The sequence below is a fragment of the Elgaria multicarinata genome, chromosome 1, assembly GCF_023053635.1.
Source record: "Elgaria multicarinata webbii isolate HBS135686 ecotype San Diego chromosome 1, rElgMul1.1.pri, whole genome shotgun sequence".
NCBI lineage: Eukaryota > Metazoa > Chordata > Lepidosauria > Squamata > Anguidae > Elgaria > Elgaria multicarinata.
Genome location: NC_086171.1, coordinates 29,164,501 through 29,183,571, shown reverse-complemented (window position 1 = coordinate 29,183,571; position 19,071 = coordinate 29,164,501). Strand labels below are relative to the sequence as shown.

Below are 19,071 nucleotides of genomic sequence, written 5' to 3'. Positions count from 1 at the left end.
GGTGGTTGTTGTTGTTGTTGTTGTTGTTGTTGTTGTTGTTATTATTATTTGGCCGAAATAACCAATGCAAACAAACAATATTGTGCTTAGTTAGCTATTTGAATCACGATTAGTTATCGTGTTTTGTGGAGGGCACCGTTGGTTATTTCTTCAGCCACAAAATTGCAAGGCCAGAGTGGTCAAAACAGTGGCTGCTGCTCTAGCCCAGCTGGCAGGATAGATTTTTGATAGCAATAGCTGATGGCATTCTAGCAGGAAGACTGAGGGGGGAGAGAGGGTGAGTTAACCCAGAGTGGACCAATAGTCAACACAATGGTGATTCTAATCCATACCACAGTCAATTATTATCACATTGTGTGAGGAGTACCCCCTAGATAAACAACTGTCGAGTTGATTATTACCATACCATTGACAATTGTGTTGTCTGAATGCAGCCTCTCTCTCTCTCTCCTCTCCTCTCCCCTCCCCTCCCCTCCCCTCCCCTCCATTCAGCAGATTGCAAGGAAATGCACAGGTTGCTCTTGCTCAAGGTCTGAACTGATTACATGCGGAGAGTTCGGCTTTTGTAATTAGGCTGAAGGCTGCATAAATTATTCCAGGGGGCATATAAATTAGTCTGAGAGTCGCATAAATTAGTCCGAGGGTTCCCTGTGCCTGAGATAGATTTGCTATGCAAAAGTCACTTGCCTTTATTTGGGTCATATTGTATATTGTATCAATAAACTTGCCTTTATTTGTGTTTTGTGCCATATGTTTGGGGGGGTATAAATCCAAACTATGACTGTTGTTCCTGAGAGTCACTAGGTCAGTTTCCCTCAAGCTGATGTTCAAAACATCTGGAGACCAACAGACTGGGGAAGGCTGCACTAGCGCTCCCCCACCCTGTACCTTCTCATTGTCACCACCTTTTCTCGGCATCCTGCCTCTTTCCCAATTTCACATAAGGCCCTTCTGTTCTTTCCTCATCACCTACTCTTGGATACCTGCCTGCCTCTCTGCCCACTGCCTCGTCCTTCCTCGGCTGCTGTTGTTCAGCTCTCCTATCTCCTGAGCCATCTACCTACCAGGTTTCTGCATTAGAGCTTGTCTGTGTTGGAACCTGCTCCTCTGCCTGGTATTGTGCATACCTTAGCTGCCAGATGCCCATCCGAATTAATAACAGTGAGATCATTTTCCTGGCTCTAAGTCCTCTTGCGTTTCAGTTACTTAATCTTAGTTATTACAATTGGTGTCTCAGGCTGCTTTTTGAGCCAACTTTCACATTTTTATTTATACCCGTGGGGAGAGCAAGAAACATACTTGCCGTCAGTGATGCCTGGTGGAGCATCTTCTGCTGCTCTGTTTACCTTTTTTAAACACACACACACACACACACACACACACACACACGTGTTGTTTCATAAAATCATTTAGAGTGCAGCCCTATGCGTATTTCTATAGAAAATGTCCGACACCCCCCAGCGGGCTCCATAGCTGGCTGGGGCATACTGGGGGCTCATCTACACCAAGCAGGATATTGTACTACTATGAAAGCGGTATGAAAGTGGTATATAAAAGGCAGGAGCCACACTACTGCTTTATAGCAGTATTGAAATGCACTGCAGGATCTACACTACTACTTTATAGTGGTACTGAAGTTCACTGACAACTGTTGGGGCCCATGACACATCTACACCAAGCAGGATATAACACTATGAAAGTGGTATGAGAGGGGTATATGGTATGTGTCATGGGTCCCAACAGTCACCAGGGCACTTCAGTACCACTATAAAGCAGTAGTGTGGCTCCTGTCTTTTATATACCACTTTTGTGCCACTTTCACAGTGGAATATCTGCTTGGTGTAGATGAGCCCTGGGAGTGGTAGGACTTTTTTCTGTCTTTTTTTGTCTGCACCCTTAGTAACACAATGCAATTGAATTGGTGCAGCATCACAGTTTAACCCCCCCCCCCGAGTCACTATTCCTAGAAAGCTTGTGTTTGTATACAGTAAATACAAATGGCACCTGAACAGAATATTGTGGTGTAGGGAGCGTTTCTGTTCAAGGTGGCAGCCATACCATCTTCACAGTGCTGACAGTTAATCACAGGGAAGTGGTGGCAGTGATTTTTCATTGCTGTCTTTTGCTTACTGGCTGTTATTGTATAGTCACCCTCTCCCAATACATCAGAAACAGCACAGTTGGAAATGGCCCCTAAACAAGCAAGCAGGCAGAGAGGCACCTAACTCAGCCTACACATTTGCAGGAGTTGCCCTGCTCACATCATGCACACTGGTGAGAGATTCAGGAGAGGTAAAAGGAAGAAAAGACTTCTTCACACAGTGCATATGGAATTCGCTACCACACACACACACATACACACACACACACACACATATCAATTAACCATTGTTCAAGCTTTTAAGTTGTCATGTCTATAATATTGATAAGTACAGCAATACAAATTATTTACAAGTAAAGCTCTGAATATCATATTTAAATCCCATTAAATATGCTTTATTGATTCCCCACCCCAATCGAATATTTCAGTTCTACTACTTCTGCTCTCTAATATAGGTCAAATAAACATGCTAAATCAAATCAAGTTAGGGCATCAGTACATTTCTGAGTTAAAACCTTCCACAAAATCTGCGTCATTGGTTTTTCAATGGTGGCGTTGAAGACACTGACTTTGTAGCTTGCTTTGAATTAGCTTCTCTCTCTCTCTTTCTCTTTCTGTGTGTATGGGGGTGGGTGGGCAGGGGTGTTAAAGGCATTGTTTCTCAGAGACTTAGCTGTTATTAAGGATTCCACAGCCACAGCAATTTGGTTTAAAAGTAGAATTTGGATGGAGAGCCTTGGAAATGGGCTTCCCTATAGAATTCCCAAGAAGACTGAAAATAGTTATGCTTGCCTCAAAAGTGCAACTCTATGCATGTTTAGACAGAAAATGTCCTACAACTCCCAGCATGCTTTATAGCTGGCTGGGGGTTGTAGAACTTATTTAGAGTGCAATGGTATGCATGTTTAGATAGAATATGCCCTACAATTCCCCACATGCCCCATAGCTGGCTGGGGCATGCTAGGAACAGTCTAAATGCTCACCACCACCACCCTTGGACTCAAGACCAAAAAATTCACACGTAGGTTGTAGTCACCTGCAAGGCACCAAAAATAGGTATAGGGAGCCCACAGGTTATTCTGTGTTATTTGTGGAACCTGGCTTTGGACACAACAGAGTCTTTACTGGGCGTAAAGTTTTTTACAGGGGTGTACAAGCCAAACTGGCGAATCTGGCTCTGTTAACGGGATAGGCACCAGAGTAGAGTGGAGAATTCTGCTAGGAAACAGGCATGAGGAATAATATTGGAATTCATAGGTCTGATGGATTTCCAGGCAAAAAGAAAGAACTGCTGTTCTGAGCTGCAGGGCTGTTTTAGGATTCAAAATGAAGTGTACAAAGGATTTGGTAGCCCAGAGTCTGGACCCCAAATGGATTTAAATAAAAAGAACAATAGTTTAGATCTGGGGAGCAAAAAGAAAGCTGAGGGGTTTTTCCTTGCTCCTTGCTTGATTTACACCTAGCCAGCCATACATGGCGGTACAGTACTGCATTCAAAACAAAATATACCATTGGGGTTATCCAGGTGGTAGCTGAACCTGTTGACCTGTTTAGGAAATGAGAATGCTTCAAGATTGGGCCACCAATGCTCTGAATTGGTAAATTCCAAGGTACCTGCATGTGTTCATCAGTTGATGTGGCATCAGGCAGAACCTTCCTTCAGTAACATATATGCACACACACACACGTACGCCTATCCGTAGGCACTATATATATATATTTTTACAGCTTGACCTTTCATTTACCTTACAGAAGCTGCAGTGTTTGCCAGCATTCTAAAGCTGACTGGGAATTTTGTTATGATAACTGTAGTATAGTATGGGAAGTAGTGTCTTCAGTCTGAATTTTTTTTGGATGGGAAAATACCTCAGTTCAAATTTCCTGTCAGTCATGAAACTTAGTTTCGAGCCAGTTGCAGTGTCTCAGCCTAATCTGCTTCTCAGTGTGGTTGATGGATTATTTATTTCATTATTTCATTTCATTTCTATCCTGCTTTGGGAAGGTGGAGTATAAATTGAAGTACATCTCAGTTGGAATGTTCATGAATATTCTATCGAATCAATCATGCCTAGCCAGTGGGAGGGGGAATGTGATGGACAAGAGCCAATTTCTTACCAATTTTTAACCAATCATATGGCTCCTATTTACATTGTAATTCAATATCCTTGCAATAAAATTTGATAGTCCTAATATACCGTGCAGTGTGTGCCCTTATAATAAGACCGTACCGCTATAAAAACTCTACCTAGTTTTATGAAAAGGATTGTTGTACAAAATGTGTTGCTAACGATTGCCAAACCATTGATTCCAGAACTTTCTTAAGCCTCTAAGTAAAGTATACAATTTGCTAATTTTACCTCAGTAACAGGTGGAGTTGTTAATTTAAGAAGAAACCCAAGGCAATAATTGCTTGATGCAGATACTTTCAAAGCTAGTTACTTTTTTTAGCAAATGAGAATTCTAAGTTACTTCCCTCTGCAGGTGTCCAAATTAATCTACGTTTGGTGCCATGTAAATTAAAGTCTGTGTTATACAGGAAAGAAAAGAGTGACTGATTACGGCAATATTTAATTTTTTTAAAGGACACATCTGTTGATTATAGCGTCATGATACCAATGCTCCAGTGAAGTTTAGAAGCTCCTTTTACTCTTAAGTATCATAATTGAGAGACATAAATTTAGGCTCACACGATTACTAAAATAAAGTTGAAACAACATACTGTTTCTTAGAGCTGCTAAAACTTCAGGAAAAACATGGATTTCCCCAAAAAATTATGTTTCCTGGAAAATAGGTTTATTTCAAAACGTCCAAATACATTTTGTGCATAGCCCTAAATAAGTATGTGTTAATTTAAAATGTATATCCATCTTTATCAACATGGTTTATAGCATTACGGAAACAGCATCAGGAAAGAAAATCAATGTCGATAAAAATAAAATCCAATTAATAATAATAAAAGTCTATATTAACAGCAACAGGGAATAGCATAAAATACCATTCACAGCTATAACATAAAAATCAAGGCACTTCCCAAACAGAGAACCTTTCACAAACCTTCCTGAATGCTTTCACGATTGAGCAACTACAGCTTGACTGGTGGACTCTACTTTGATAGCTGATAGGTCCCTTGACCTAAAAAGATATTATGACAAATCTGGGCTGCTATCATTCATATTCTCCCCCCTCCCTGTCTTTCCTTTTCCTTTTTCCTGGCCTCCCTCACAACTTCTGTTGAACACAGCACATGACATTGCCATGTGCCACTGCTTTCATCCAACAAGTCACATCAAGGCACGGTGCCATAACATTGTTTCATCTGTGGTGTTCAACTGTAATTATGGAGAAGAGAGATGAGAACGGACATGGGACAGCAGAAATTCTTTGCCTCTTGTTACTTCTATGCATGTACACTTAAGACCCTACGTACACTTAACCAGGAGTGAGCCTTATTGAGTATAGCGGGACTTTATTCTTAAGTAAGCATATACTGCATTGCGCTGTACAAATGGGAGGAGGGAGTATATAGGAAGAGGCATTCTTTGAGTTACACAGGACATAGATAATAAAAGTCTTTGAAGATTAAAATCAATTCCCCCTGGAAAACCACAGGAAGCCATCTAGGACTGTTGAGCTTTTAAAAAAAGAAGGTGAGTAAAGAGAAATGATATAGTTGTATAAAATTATGCATGGTATGGAGAAAGTGGATAGGGAGACATTTTTTCTCCCTCCTGTGTCATAATACTAAAACTTGGGCTCATCCCATGAAGCTGATTGGTACTTCTTCACACTGTGCATAGTTAAACTGTGGAATTCACTGCCACAAGATGTAGTGATAGCCATCAATTTAGGTGGCTTTAAAAGAAGATTGGACAATTTAATGGAGGAGAAGGCTCTCAATGGCCACTAGTCCTGATGTCTATGTGCTACTTCTAGTATCAGAGGTATCATACTTATGTATACCAGTTGCTGGGGAACATGGGTGTTACACTCATGTCCTGTTTGTGGGCTTCCCGTGGGCAGCTGGTTGGCCACTATGTGAACAGGAAAAAAAAATCTGTGCGGAAGTAATAGTTCTTTTTACTAGTTATATCTGATATATCGATTGCATCTTTTCCTGAAAAACAAGAAAATTGCTACCATTGTTCATGTCTTTGTAACCCCAAGGGTCTAGTATGTCTTTTCGGGATTCCAGCAGCACCTTTGAAAAGCTGCCCCTGACGTTTTGGACATACTCTAGAGTAGTTCTCAGGGCTGCTGCTGAAAGGAAAATCAGCAACATTGCCATGCATGAGAAGGGTTCTTTGGACCCCTGCCATCATTTTTGTATCCCATTTTTGAAAGGGAGTGAGGATTTTTCTCTCTTGTCACCTTTAAAGGTTAATGTTGGTTTCAGTTATGCTCCATGGCCAAATCTCTCTCTCTCTCTCTCTCTCTCTCTCTCTCTCTCTCTCTCTCTCTCTCTCTCTCTCTCTCTCTCTCTCTCTCTCTCTCTCTCACACACACACACACACACACACACACACACACACACACAAATCAATACATCTGAAATCACTTATAAATGTTAACATGTTGCTGGGAGACTCAATATTCTCTATCTTTAAAAATGAATAACACAAATATCTAATGTTGAGTTTGTGTTTATATTCGTGATGCAGTTCTAGACAAGTTCAAGGTGCTGGTTAACCTTTGAAATGTATTACTTGCCTAGTGCTTAAGAGAGATAGATGACTAAGAAGTGCCTATTAGAACCTCTCAAAACACAGAATCATCAATCTTCAAGTAGCTTGGTTTCATGCAGAGATCTGCCATCCAGTGCATACATCCACAACTCAGAGAGAGAGAGAGAGAGAGAGAGAGAGAGAGAGAGAGAGATTGGTACAACAAGCTTCTTATTTTGGCAGGCCCTCAGAGGAAATGTCAATTGGACATTACCAACTGCTTCTGCCTTGCTTTAATATCTCTTCAATAATTTAATGTATTGTCTGACTCTCTCTGTGCTGAACTCATAACCCTTCACCCATCACTTATCATTTTGCTGATTGATACCTCAGTGAACGGATTCTAAATCTGTGCTCTCAAACCTGCTGGTTAAGGCAATATGTTTTGTGTGTGTGTATGTGTTTGTACACATGGGCAATTAAAGAGACACATATTTTTATGATGTTTCCCAGTTAACAAAGCTTTGGAACCTAAAGGGGAAGCCCCTTAAACAGAACGTCCTGTGCTTGCTTTAATCCTAGGATTCAAATTAAAATGAAGCCTAAATAGTATTAGCTTCCTCGAAATAAAGCAACATATCCACTTTTAACTTTTTGAATCCAAACTCAGTTTTGGAAATGCTTTAATTTTTTCTTCTTCTGCAATGTAAAAACAAGCATTCAGCAAATCAGTATTTATGGTGGCTCACAATGGCCACCATGTATTGCCTATGGAGGATGTTCAGGAGCAGGAGGAATAAGTTGTGCTGTAAGTTGGCACCTAACAAAACTGAATCAATAACTGATCTGCCTTGGTTTGAATCTGCCTTTTTCATTCATTTTCCTATATTTATTTATTTATTTATTTATTTATTTATTTATTTATTACATTTTTATACTGCCCAATAGCCGAAGCTCTCTGGGCGGTTCACAAACATTAAAACCATAATAAAACAACCTATTATTTTATTATACGAATTTATAGCATTCTGCAACTGTATACCTGTATTGCAACATAATATAAGTAAATACAGCATGATAAATATCCTAATAAGTGGTTTTAACATTGTAGGACAACGTTATTTCAATCCAGCCATGTGGAACATATGCATTTTAGGTAATGTGGTGGTAATAAAGCCACTTAACCCCTTTGACAATAGTGGGATTACCATGAACTGTGTTTAGTGTACTGCTACTGAATAAACCCAGGACATGTCTACACCGTGCATATATCCTGGAGTCGTCTCTAGGTTGTTCCTGTGTATCCAATGATGCACAGGGGATCCCAGGGTCAAGCAGGGACAACCAGAGGCTTTCCCTGGGATAACTGGTACCATGGATTTCTCCTTTTTTTCTATTGTCCCGGGACACCCCCGAGGACTTCAGGGGGTGTGCTGCATGATCATGGGTTGCCCCTTCTTCCCTGTGAGTAGTGGGGCTCTGGAAATGAGCACGGAGCTGTGCAGGGACAGTCCATGCTTATCGGGGGTGGGGGGTGGGGGGTGGGGTGGAGCAGCTTCAAGGGTTGTTTTTTTTTTAACTTACTCAAATTGCGCTCCCGTCTGCATTCCACACACCAAAAAAAACAAAACAAAAGGCGCCCACAATATCTCTCCTTACTTCCAGGATGTCACACTGTTGTTTGGATGATGGGGGAGGATCCTGGAAGCCGGAAAACCAGAGATCCTCCCCCCCCCCGTCCCAGAAGGCCTTAAGGTGTAGATGATGCCCCAGATGGTTTTAGTGAGAGCTGCACTTTCTGAGCATCTCAAGGCTTTCTTGCCTCGTGTCCATCAATAACCTTGCAAAGACAGATGATATGGGGTAGATTCCCCTGGCCTACCTTTACAGGGGACCTGAAGGTTTTCTCTTCTTGCTGAGAAATGCTGTACGATAGGGGAGAGGACGGAGGACTGTAAGGACCTTCCCTGCCTGCCATGTTGTGTTCTGCTGCACATAGTTCCCCTTTCCCACTACAATGAGTCTGAAGCATGGAAATTTGCATCGGGGGACAGAATGAGGGGCTGATGGTTGTTCGGGCGGCTACATCCAAGGCCTTTTCTATTAATAAGTTTTCAATATGTTTCCCCCTCCATTTTTGTAAACAAGGGCTTGAGTGTCTAGGCAAACCAGAGTGGTCTCATTGAAATCGGTCCCATTAAGCTCCCACTGTCCTGCAGTTCTTTACCATACATGTTTTAACAGTCTGAACATTTCATTCTTTGCTGCTACTCTTTCAAATGGCAACTGGGGACCTTTTGCAAAACTCTGTTCCAGGGGATTGAAAATTCCTCTTTGAGTGTGTGTTTGTGTGTTTGGGGGGGGGGAACCTGCTTTTTAAAAAGAGGCCATGATCACCCAACCCCCAAAAGAACTTAGGAAGAGGGCCTTTCCCTAGAGAGGTTGTTGACTTTTCAGTGCCGAGCAAGGAGCTCCCCCTCACCCACCGACCGTTTAAAAGAACTGCAGCTCGCTTAACTTTTTTAGTATGTTTAATGTTGTATTTTAAAGTAATCTTCCTTATTTTTTCAGCAGATTTGTTATTTATCTCTTTTAAACGCTGAATTTTTGTTGATGTTCTTAAATGTAATATTTATAATGTGTTTTATTATTTGTTTTTATCAGTCATTTCATTGTTTTATTTTAATTATGTATGTTGCCCAGAGCTTCACCTATAGGGCAACTTGTAAGTTGAATGAATTCATGAATGCTCCTGGAAAATGTTAATAATTGTAAGCTAGTTCTTAATGTTCCCTTCCTGGGCAAGGTGCTAGAGCGGGTGGTTGCTGGCCAACTTAGACAAAGAGATAGCTAGATAGCCAAAAGTACACATTCAGTATCAATCAATCCATCACTTTATTTGCATACCACTTTTCTTTATAGTATGTTCAAAGAGGTTCACAGAAAAGCATTATGAAAAAGAATACATCACACACACACATAAATCCAATTTTTTTAAAAAAAAAAATCCATACACTTAAATGATATTACCTCTTTTTTCTGTTATCAGGATGAAGATGGGACAGAAGAAGAAAACAGCCGAGTTGAACCAGTGGGTCATGCAGACACTGGCTTGGAGAACATCACGAACTATTCTTTAGAGTAAGTTTGTTAGAAGAATAGCATGTTTTAATTGTAAGTCTTAAGAAACAGTTGCAAGGAATAATTATATAGGTTTTATATGCATGTTTGTGTGTTCATGTGTTCTCCATGCAACAGTTTATTTATTTATTTATTGCATTTCTATACCGCCCAATAGCCGGAGCTCTCTGGGCGGTTCACAAAAATTTAAACCATTCCAAGTATAAAACTGTATAAAACCATAATATAAAATACAATATAAAAGCTCAACCAGATAAAAACAGCAGCAATGCAAAACTACAAATTTAAAACACCAAGTTAAAATTTATTTATAGACTGTTAAAATGCTGGGAGAATTAAAAAGTCTTCACCTCACGTCTAAAGGCATATAATGTAGGTGCCAAGCAAACCTCCTTAGGGAGCTCATTCCACAGCCAGAGAAGGCCCTCCTGCCTCACTTCCTTTGGCTGGGGCTCAAGGAGAAGGACCCTTGAGGATGACCTTAGAGTCCGGGCAGGTACATATGGGAGGAGGCGTTCCTTCAGATAGCCTGGCCCCAAGCTGTTTAGGGCTTTAAATGTTAATACCAGAGTTGTGTGGCTGTACTTCACAAATTACTTCTACCTTTGGCATATCCAAAGTATCTTATTAAGCAGATTGACCAAAGGGCTGAATGAAAGAGAAGTATTTTTTGCAGAATCATTCTCCAAGGCAACCTTCCCCAACTTGGTGTCCTCTAGACACCAAGTTGGACTACAACCATCATAATCTGAGCCACCATAGCCAATAACCAAGCTGATGGGGGCTGATGGGAGATGTAGTTGCAATAAATAATAAATAAAAATAGTTCATTTGGGGGCAAGAGATTGGGGAAGGCTGTTATGTGTAAGGTAGATTTAAGGATTCCTTATTTAGAAAGCCAATATTCATGTAGAAAGAACCTGTTCTAAGAAATACAGCATTATCTTTGGACTCACCCATTTTTTTAACACTGGAAGAGGAAATTGGATAATTTGAGCTAGGCAGAGAGAGAGAAAGAGAGAGAGAGAGAGAGAAATACCACTGAACAAGTAATGAGAAATCAATTTGTGTGTTCCTTCTGTGTTGCTTTCACTTGCAGGGTCTGCAGAAAGCCCATGAAGCTGTAGTGTAAAATATGGAAACTAAGGCTGTTATAGTCACCTAGCACATACCTTCCTTTCAAAAGGGCAAGGTGAAAGTAGGGATGGGAAAGACCTCTGTCTGTAACCCTGGAGTGCTACTGCAGGCATCTCTCCCAATGACTGCCAGAAATGTGAGGCAGGTACTCCCAAAAGAACGGTGATTGTCCTACACCAGCCTCTTCCAACTTGGTGACCAGAATTCCCATAAAGCCCAGTCATCATGGCCAGTGGAAAGGCATTATGGGAGTTCATAGTCCAAAACACTTGGAGAGCACTCGATTGCTTACCCCGGTGTAGACAGTACTGAACTAAATGGATCCAATGATCTGCCTCCTAGATTCCCCATGGAAGAATTTTGTCCCAGCAGAATATTGGACTTGGAACTACTGATCTCCTCCCATCTGTGACATGTCACAAGCTGCTTTTGACATACTTCTCAGCTTCAAAAATCAGTTTTCCATTTCATATTGCAGTGGGAATGGGGTCTGCTAGTCAGACGGAATGAATCTAGAGCTCTCTTGGGCTAACCAAATATTCAAAATATGAAATCGGGTGAAGACATTTTTCAATGGAAGGTTGTAGGGCGCAATCCTATCGGGATAGTCATGAGCCCCTGAAGCTGGAGGCTTCCAACTATATCATGTAGGGTGGATGGAGCATGGAGGGGATTCTTGTCTCCGTGCTCCAGCTGCCCTGCAGTTTTTACTAGACTCTCAATTGTGAGTGTCTCGCACGGTACATAGGCAGCTGTGTAAAGGAGTTTCCACTGCCTCCTCCCCATCCGCAGCCATACCCCCTTTTTGCCCTCTCCGTGCTCTGTTTCCAAGCATGGAGAAGGAGCCAGCAGTGCGAGCAGTTTCTGGGAACTGAGGATGGGGCGCTGGCTCCAACCTCAGTTCCCAGAAACTGAAAAATCCTATGGCCATCTAGACAGTGGCCGTAGGATTGATCCCTTACACTATTAAAATAGTTGTTAAAATAAAATGTCAATTACAGTACCCAAAAAAATGAACAGGTTTGTTTTCTCAATAAAATTTGATTATTAATAAAAAGAGAACTGTTTCATTAGTCCAATAAACCACAATTCCCCCCCTTTTTTTATTGGTAGGGGAAATCTATGCTTATCGGCTCCCATTTTCTAAACAGCTGACTTCATGGCTAACAATGTCTTCCCCAACTAAGGTCACATAAATGTATATTTAATGAATATGGTGGCATAGCATCAACAAGGAGTTGATTTATGTATTCAGGATTTCTCCACGTTTCAGGAAATTGAACTTTGTGAGCCAGTGCAGCCAATAAGATTCCATGAAGTGCAAAGAGTGACATTCTATAATTGTACATGTTGGAGATTTAAGTAATACAAGCTTCTGATGAGAAGAAACAACTATTTCAAAAGGGACACTGAAATTAAGCTGAGTAATTGGGCAGTTGCAATAAAAGTGAACGCAAATTTAAAAAATTGATGGTATGTCATAGTTTGGTGAATGCTTTTTTTTATTTAAAAAAAGTGCTAGATACTGTGAAATTACAGTTGAATAAAGATCTCCATCTTACAAAACAAAATGTACTCACAAACTAGATTTTGTTCGGGATGACTGTCCAGAATCTGCAGCTACAGTTTGAGAGTGGTCTGTGCTAACTGTGGTTTACTGTAACATTTCAATTCACAGAACATTGGCAAACCAGTTAGGGGCATTTGCTCTGCCTTAAGAGGCTGGCTATACCATAGAGACAGGACTGAACTTTTGATGTTGAGTCCTAAGCAGATGGAGAAACAATAGCAGACAACATTTCTAAATGTGGTTTGCATACTATATGTTTGGAAGCTCAAACCATGGTGTGGATTCTTAACTGTGGTTAGCACAAACCATGGTTTTCTATAAAGTCTGAAAGCTGCCTTTCTGTATCTCTACTGAAAAACTCATGTCACCATTGTCCCACTGCAAATTATTAATTTTAAATTTTCTGACATAATTTTATTTCAAAGTTTAAGTATATGCTTAGAGTATATCTGTCTGATCAGTTAGTCTATGAAACAATTCCTATCCATTGCATTTTCATTTATTAACAAGAATATATTAGATGGGAGAAAACTGAACTTTTTTTGTTGCCTGTCTTTAATGCAGTTTGATTCTAATACCATGACTTCACCCCCAACCCATGTAAAAGTCAACCTCAACTCCCTTTTATTATTGTTGTACCTAATACAATTCATATAATGGATTAGGGTTACCCAAAACATTAGTTCACATTTCATTTGATTAATTAACAGAATTATTTTTTGATGATTGATCTCCTTTCATGCCATCAGATTAATACTGAGGTATGTAATGCTCAATGTTGCTTTCATCACCACCAGTTCTCAAATAACTTTGTGGTGTGTGTGTGTGTGTGCGTATATGCGCGTGTGTGGTCTTTTTTGGTCCGTTTATGTTCACATTCCCTCATTCATCATTGTCTCACAGTGATATGGTAAAGCTTGTCGAAGTTTCCAATGACGGTGGACCCTTGGGAATCCATGTAGTGCCTTTCAGTGCCCGAGGCGGAAGGTAATGTATTGTGTAGGTTTTTAATTTAATCATAGCTAACTTCCACTTTTATCTTATGAGAAGCCAGTTTTTTGCGGGTTGGTGTTGTGGTGGGGGCACGGATGTCTATTGGAAATAAAGCATGATGTTTTCAGCAGAAAGTCTTGCTGACTCCAAACCATAAGGAAACCTGGCTGTGAGTATAACTCTACCGGTCAAGGTGAAAATGACAAACCCTAGTTCCTAATTTATAATAGAAATTATATTCTGTCCTAATGCGAGGCTGAATTGCAAGGACATGAATTATTTCCGTCAGAGTCTCATAAAAGTTTTCCTCTCGCCTTTTACCTTGGTCTAATATTAGAAATGTACTTCATGCAGTATTTATCCCTGACTGCTTAGGCTATAATTTACCCAACTGGCAGCATCCGAAACCACAAAGACACATTTCTGGGTGTATTTTTTCACTCATACTTGAAAGGAATAAAATTTATAGTCGCAGTGGTGTTAAATAAAGTTGGCGACGTGAAATACAGCATCATTTTTGATCTGTGGCTGAACAAGAGTGTGTCTAGTATTGCATTGCATGCAAAAAAGATCAGCATCTGAGAGATCCGAGCGATGAGGTGAAATGAGTACTATACAGATAATGGCCATTTGTCGATTTTCATTGGTAAACAGAGCACTCAGAATCATAATGCCCACTTTATTGAGGTGGAATTTTCGTATTTAGGGTCTTTGATTGAATGTACCTGGAAAATTAAATGACCTATAAAGCAATTATGATTCTGTGCCAGGGTTTAACGCTTTGTGGTATGGAAGAAAATTCCTGGCACTTCCTCAAAGATGTAAGTAGGACTTCAGGGGGTGTGGGAAAGAGATTACCTTTATCTCAGAAGAGTAATTGCATTCACATTTTCGCCTCATTGGAGAGAAAGGACCAAACATGCATTTTATAAACGTAATCTTGGATTATATGTTGAAGGGGTGTTATGTTTTGACAAGTCCACCTATCCATCAACAATTTCACTTTAAATTGATTAAAAGCAAATGTCACTGTATATCAGATATATCTTATCAACTGCTTCTCATACTTGATAAATAGGGGAGTTTTCCCCTGCATAGAATGATTAATGCGGTGTAAAAAAAAATATCATTCATTCTTGGTATTATTTTAAACTTAATGGCTGAATCGGTACGATGACATGTGGTGCTCCGACAAAACAAATAATTTTCTTACAGCAGCTTTCCCTGAGGACCTGGGAGACCAAGGACTGGGCGGACTTTGTCCACTACAAATTTGTTCTCTCCTCTTTCTCTTCTGCCATTTCACTGGCCAAACAGCAGCACTACTCAACGTTGATCCAGTCAAATGCTAAGCACCCTCAGCGGCTCTTCGCGTCCTTCAATTCTCTTCTGAAGCCTAATCCGCCATCTCTCCCCGCCTCCCTGTCTGCCAACGACTTTGCCTCTTTCTTCAATGCTAAAATCCAAACTATACGCTCCGATCTAGCCAACTCTGCTCCGCTTCCAGCTCCTGTCCCTCACCTGTCAGCTCCTCCTTCAACTCTCTCGGCATTCCCTTCGGTCTCAGCTGATGAACTGTCTAAAATACTGCGCTCATCGAAGCCTTCCACTTGTTCCCGTGATCCGATTCCCTCTCACGTCTTTATTAATCTTATCCCCGCTATCCTCCCGTCCTTGCTTCACATCATTAATTCTTCTCTGTCCTCTGGTTCATTTCCTTCTGCTTTTAAACATGCTACAGTCTCTCCCATTCTCAAAAAACCCACTCTTGATCGACTATCCCTGTCTAACTACCGACCTGTCTCCCTCTTGCCCTTTGTCTCAAAGATCCTGGAACGTCTGGTCTACTCTCGTTGTCTTGACTTTCTCTCTAATAACTCTGCTCTGGATCCCTTTCAATCTGGCTTCCGTCCTTTGCATTCCACTGAAACAGCCCTTACCAAGATCACCAATGATCTTCTTACTGCCAAGTCTAAAGGCCATTATTCTGTTCTTATTCTCCTTGATCTAACCGCAGCCTTTGACACGGTTGATCACGATCTTCTCTTAGATTCCCTCCACGACCTTGGACTCTGTGGCTCTGTCTATAACTGGTTCGCCTCCTATCTAGAGGGTCGCTCTTTCAGCGTGTCGGCTAACGGCAGCTCGTCCTCCTCCTTTCCCCTTTCAGTTGGGGTTCCGCAAGGCTCGGTGCTTGGCCCGTTGTTGTTCTCTCTATACATGCTGCCCTTGGGCAAGCTCATTCAATCTCACGGCCTCCAATATCACCTGTATGCCGATGATACACAATTATATCTTTCATCTCCGGAACTTTCTCCAGATGTTCACGATCGTATCTCGGCATGTCTTTCAGATATCTCAGCCTGGCTGCTTCATCGTCGTTTGAAACTTAACATGGCAAAGACTGAACTGCTAGTTTTTCCTCCTAAACCTTCTCCTCACCTCTCATTCTCCCTTACTGTCAACGATGTCACGCTTACTCCGGTCAAGGAAGCTCGTAGTCTTGGCTTTATATTTGACTCCTCGCTCTCCTTTACTCCTCACATCGAGGCAGTAGCTAAATCCTGTCGTTTCTTCCTGTATAATATTGCCAGGATTCGACCATTCTTGTCTGTCTCTTCTGCCAAGACTCTCGTTCACGCACTGGTTATCTCTCGGTTGGACTACTGCAACCTTCTTCTCTCTGGCCTTCCTTCGTCTCACATCAGTCCGCTGGTCTCTGTCCACCACTCTGCCGCTAAGATCATCTTCTTGGCCCGCCGCTCTGACCATGTCACTCCACTTCTGAAATCTCTTCATTGGCTTCCAATTCACTTCAGAATCCAATATAAACTTCTCCTACTGACCTTCAAAGCTCTTCACTGCCTAGCTCCTGCCTATCTCTCCTCTCTCATCTCACACTATCGCCCCGCTCGGGCTCTCCGCTCCTCCGATGCCATGCTACTCGCCTGCCCAAGGACCTCCACTTCCCTTACTCGGCTTCGTCCTTTTTCTTCTGCTGCCCCTTACGCCTGGAACGCTCTTCCAGAACACTTGAGAACTACAAACTCAATCACTGCTTTTAAGACTCAGCTCAAAACTTTTCTTTTCCCTATAGCCTTCAAATATTGAGTTTGTTCTGACCTTACACTGTTGGTTTTGCCCTACCCTGTGCCTGTTTACACTTCCCTGTGCCTGTTTGCATTCTCCTCCCTCTTTATTGTTTACTACAACTTATTAGATTGTAAGCCTATGCGGCAGGGTCTTGCTATTTACTGTGTTATCTGTACAGCACCATGTACATTGATGGTGCTATATAAATAAATAATAATAATAATAATAATAAAGTGCCACTATAAGACTGTCCCTCTTGTGAATGATCTGGTATTCATTTAGCTATATTTTCCAGATATAAGAGGTAGCTACTTAGATGTATGACAACTCCTGCCCCCAAAAGGCAATAAACTATGATGTGTTTGGTTTTTATATTGCCTAACTGAAAAGATGAAGTAGGGGTTGGTTAAAGTGTTGTGTTTCTTCATCAAAATTGCCAATAGTGTATATTCTGGAGTTGGGAACTCAGTGTTGGTAGCTTTGCGCGTGGCATAGGCAAATGCAGCCAGTCTGTATGCTATTTGTTACAGGTACATTGCTTGTACATTTTTGCTGACATATTGAGTGTCTTATACAAATAGTAATAATTAGGGTGACCATATGGAAAGGAGGACAGGGCTCCTGAATCTTTAACAGTTGTATAGAAAAGGGAATTTCAGCAGGTGTCATTTTTATGCAGCACCTGGTGAAATTGCCTCTTCATCACAACAGTTAAAGCTCCTGTAGCTTTAACTGTTGTGATGAAGAGGGAGTGCACACAGGTTTTCTGCCTCAGATACTGGAGGTAGCACATAACCATCAGGGCTAGTAGCAATTGATAGCCTTCACCTCCAGGAATTTATCCAACCCCACTTTTAAAGCCATCCAAATTGGTGGTCATCACTACATCTTGTGGTAGTGAATTCCATAATTTAACTCTGCACTGTGTGAAGAAGTTCTTCCTTTTATCTTTCCTGAATCTCCCACCAATCAGCTTCATGAAATGATCCTGGGTCCTAGTCTTTTGAGAAAGGGGAAAAAATGTCTTCCTATTCAATTTCCCCACACCATGCATAATTTTGTACACCTCCATCAAGTCTCCCCTTAGCCTCCTTTTTTCCAAGCTAAACAATCCCAGTTGTTGTAACCTCTCTGAGTGGTTTACGAAGACTCTTCCTCATGTGTAGTGGTCCTCATTTGGATCTGGGCTTGATGCACTTACTTGGGAATAATTAAAGTATAGTGGGGCAGCTATATGCTACATTTTTGACATAACTTTTGTGAACCGCCCAGAGAGCTTCAGCTATTGGGCGGTATAGAAATGCAATAAATAAATACACATATAGTTTTCCCCTGAGTGTCATCGCTTCTTACCACCTTCTTGGAAAGCAAGAAAAGTATAGTTAACCTGCCTACTCTTCTCGATCCTGTAATCCTCTCTGAGAAGGCCTAAGACAGAGTTGGTCAATAGATCCCAAGAATCCTCCTAACCCAAGGGCTAGATGGGAAGTGGCCAGTGGGTCTATGTATAAAGCAGCATTCCAGATATTATCGTATTGACCTAAATGTTTCAGAAAGGGTTGTTACAAGCAGTTACATCACAACCTAGACCTATCTGCTCATTACCATTAGGCAAGATAATTATGAAGGCCAGGCTACTCTGGAGTCAAGCAGCTTAGCTCAAAATAGTTTAGTTCCCTCTCAGGGCTCTGAGTGTGTGGTGCTCCTAAAACAGTGCTTCTACTAAAAATAGGAGGCACCACATGTTCAAATCCTGTCTTCATTTCAGTCATGGACACAGTATTTATTACAATGTTGTGGACTGAGATGAGTTCAAGCTTTGACCCTTGGAGGGAATCCCCTGTAGAGTCTTTCCTGTCTTTCCTATGTAGCTATTGTCAGCGGAGCTTATGCTTTTCTACATAATGACACTACAAAGGCAACATAAATCAGGTCAGGAACTGTGGTAAGAAAAAAAGAATTAATTCTTTTCACTCAGAAAGGACATTATAATCTCCTCAAAGAGCAGACACTCAGGTCAGCCCACAACTCTTCGTGGTGGGCCCTTTCCTGGCATTACCGTTGAGATCAGAAGTGTTACATTTTCCGTTTTTTTAATGCAAGTTCTTGTTTAATTCCTTTCCAGAAGTGGCAAAGATGAATAGAGCTGTAAAAAGGGTGGGAGGGTAGGAACATGCAACCCATTAATTTTTCAAGAGGGGTGAAAGCTTTGAATATTATTCTTTTCTGCTCAGTAGAACAAATTGACGGTGACCACCTCAAAATGTTGCATTTGTCAGAAACAACACCAAGGTCTTCAGAGTGAAGGACACTACGTTCCATCTATTGTTCACATCTCTGTGCTAGATATATAAAAACAAAGTAGGCTTCTATGT

At 41.2% G+C, this 19,071-nt stretch overlaps 1 protein-coding gene across 3 annotated transcripts in view; it reads left to right on the top strand.

The window, feature by feature from the left end:
* PARD3 (par-3 family cell polarity regulator) overlaps positions 1-19,071 on the top strand; it is a 680,003-nt gene that overhangs the window by 343,596 nt on the left and 317,336 nt on the right. For all 3 annotated transcript variants that reach the window (XM_063125521.1, XM_063125527.1, XM_063125514.1), the window contains exons 6-7: positions 9,812-9,903; positions 13,514-13,597. In XM_063125521.1, the coding sequence (XP_062981591.1) occupies positions 9,812-9,903; positions 13,514-13,597 (176 nt within the window). The remainder of the gene's footprint in view (positions 1-9,811; positions 9,904-13,513; positions 13,598-19,071) is intronic.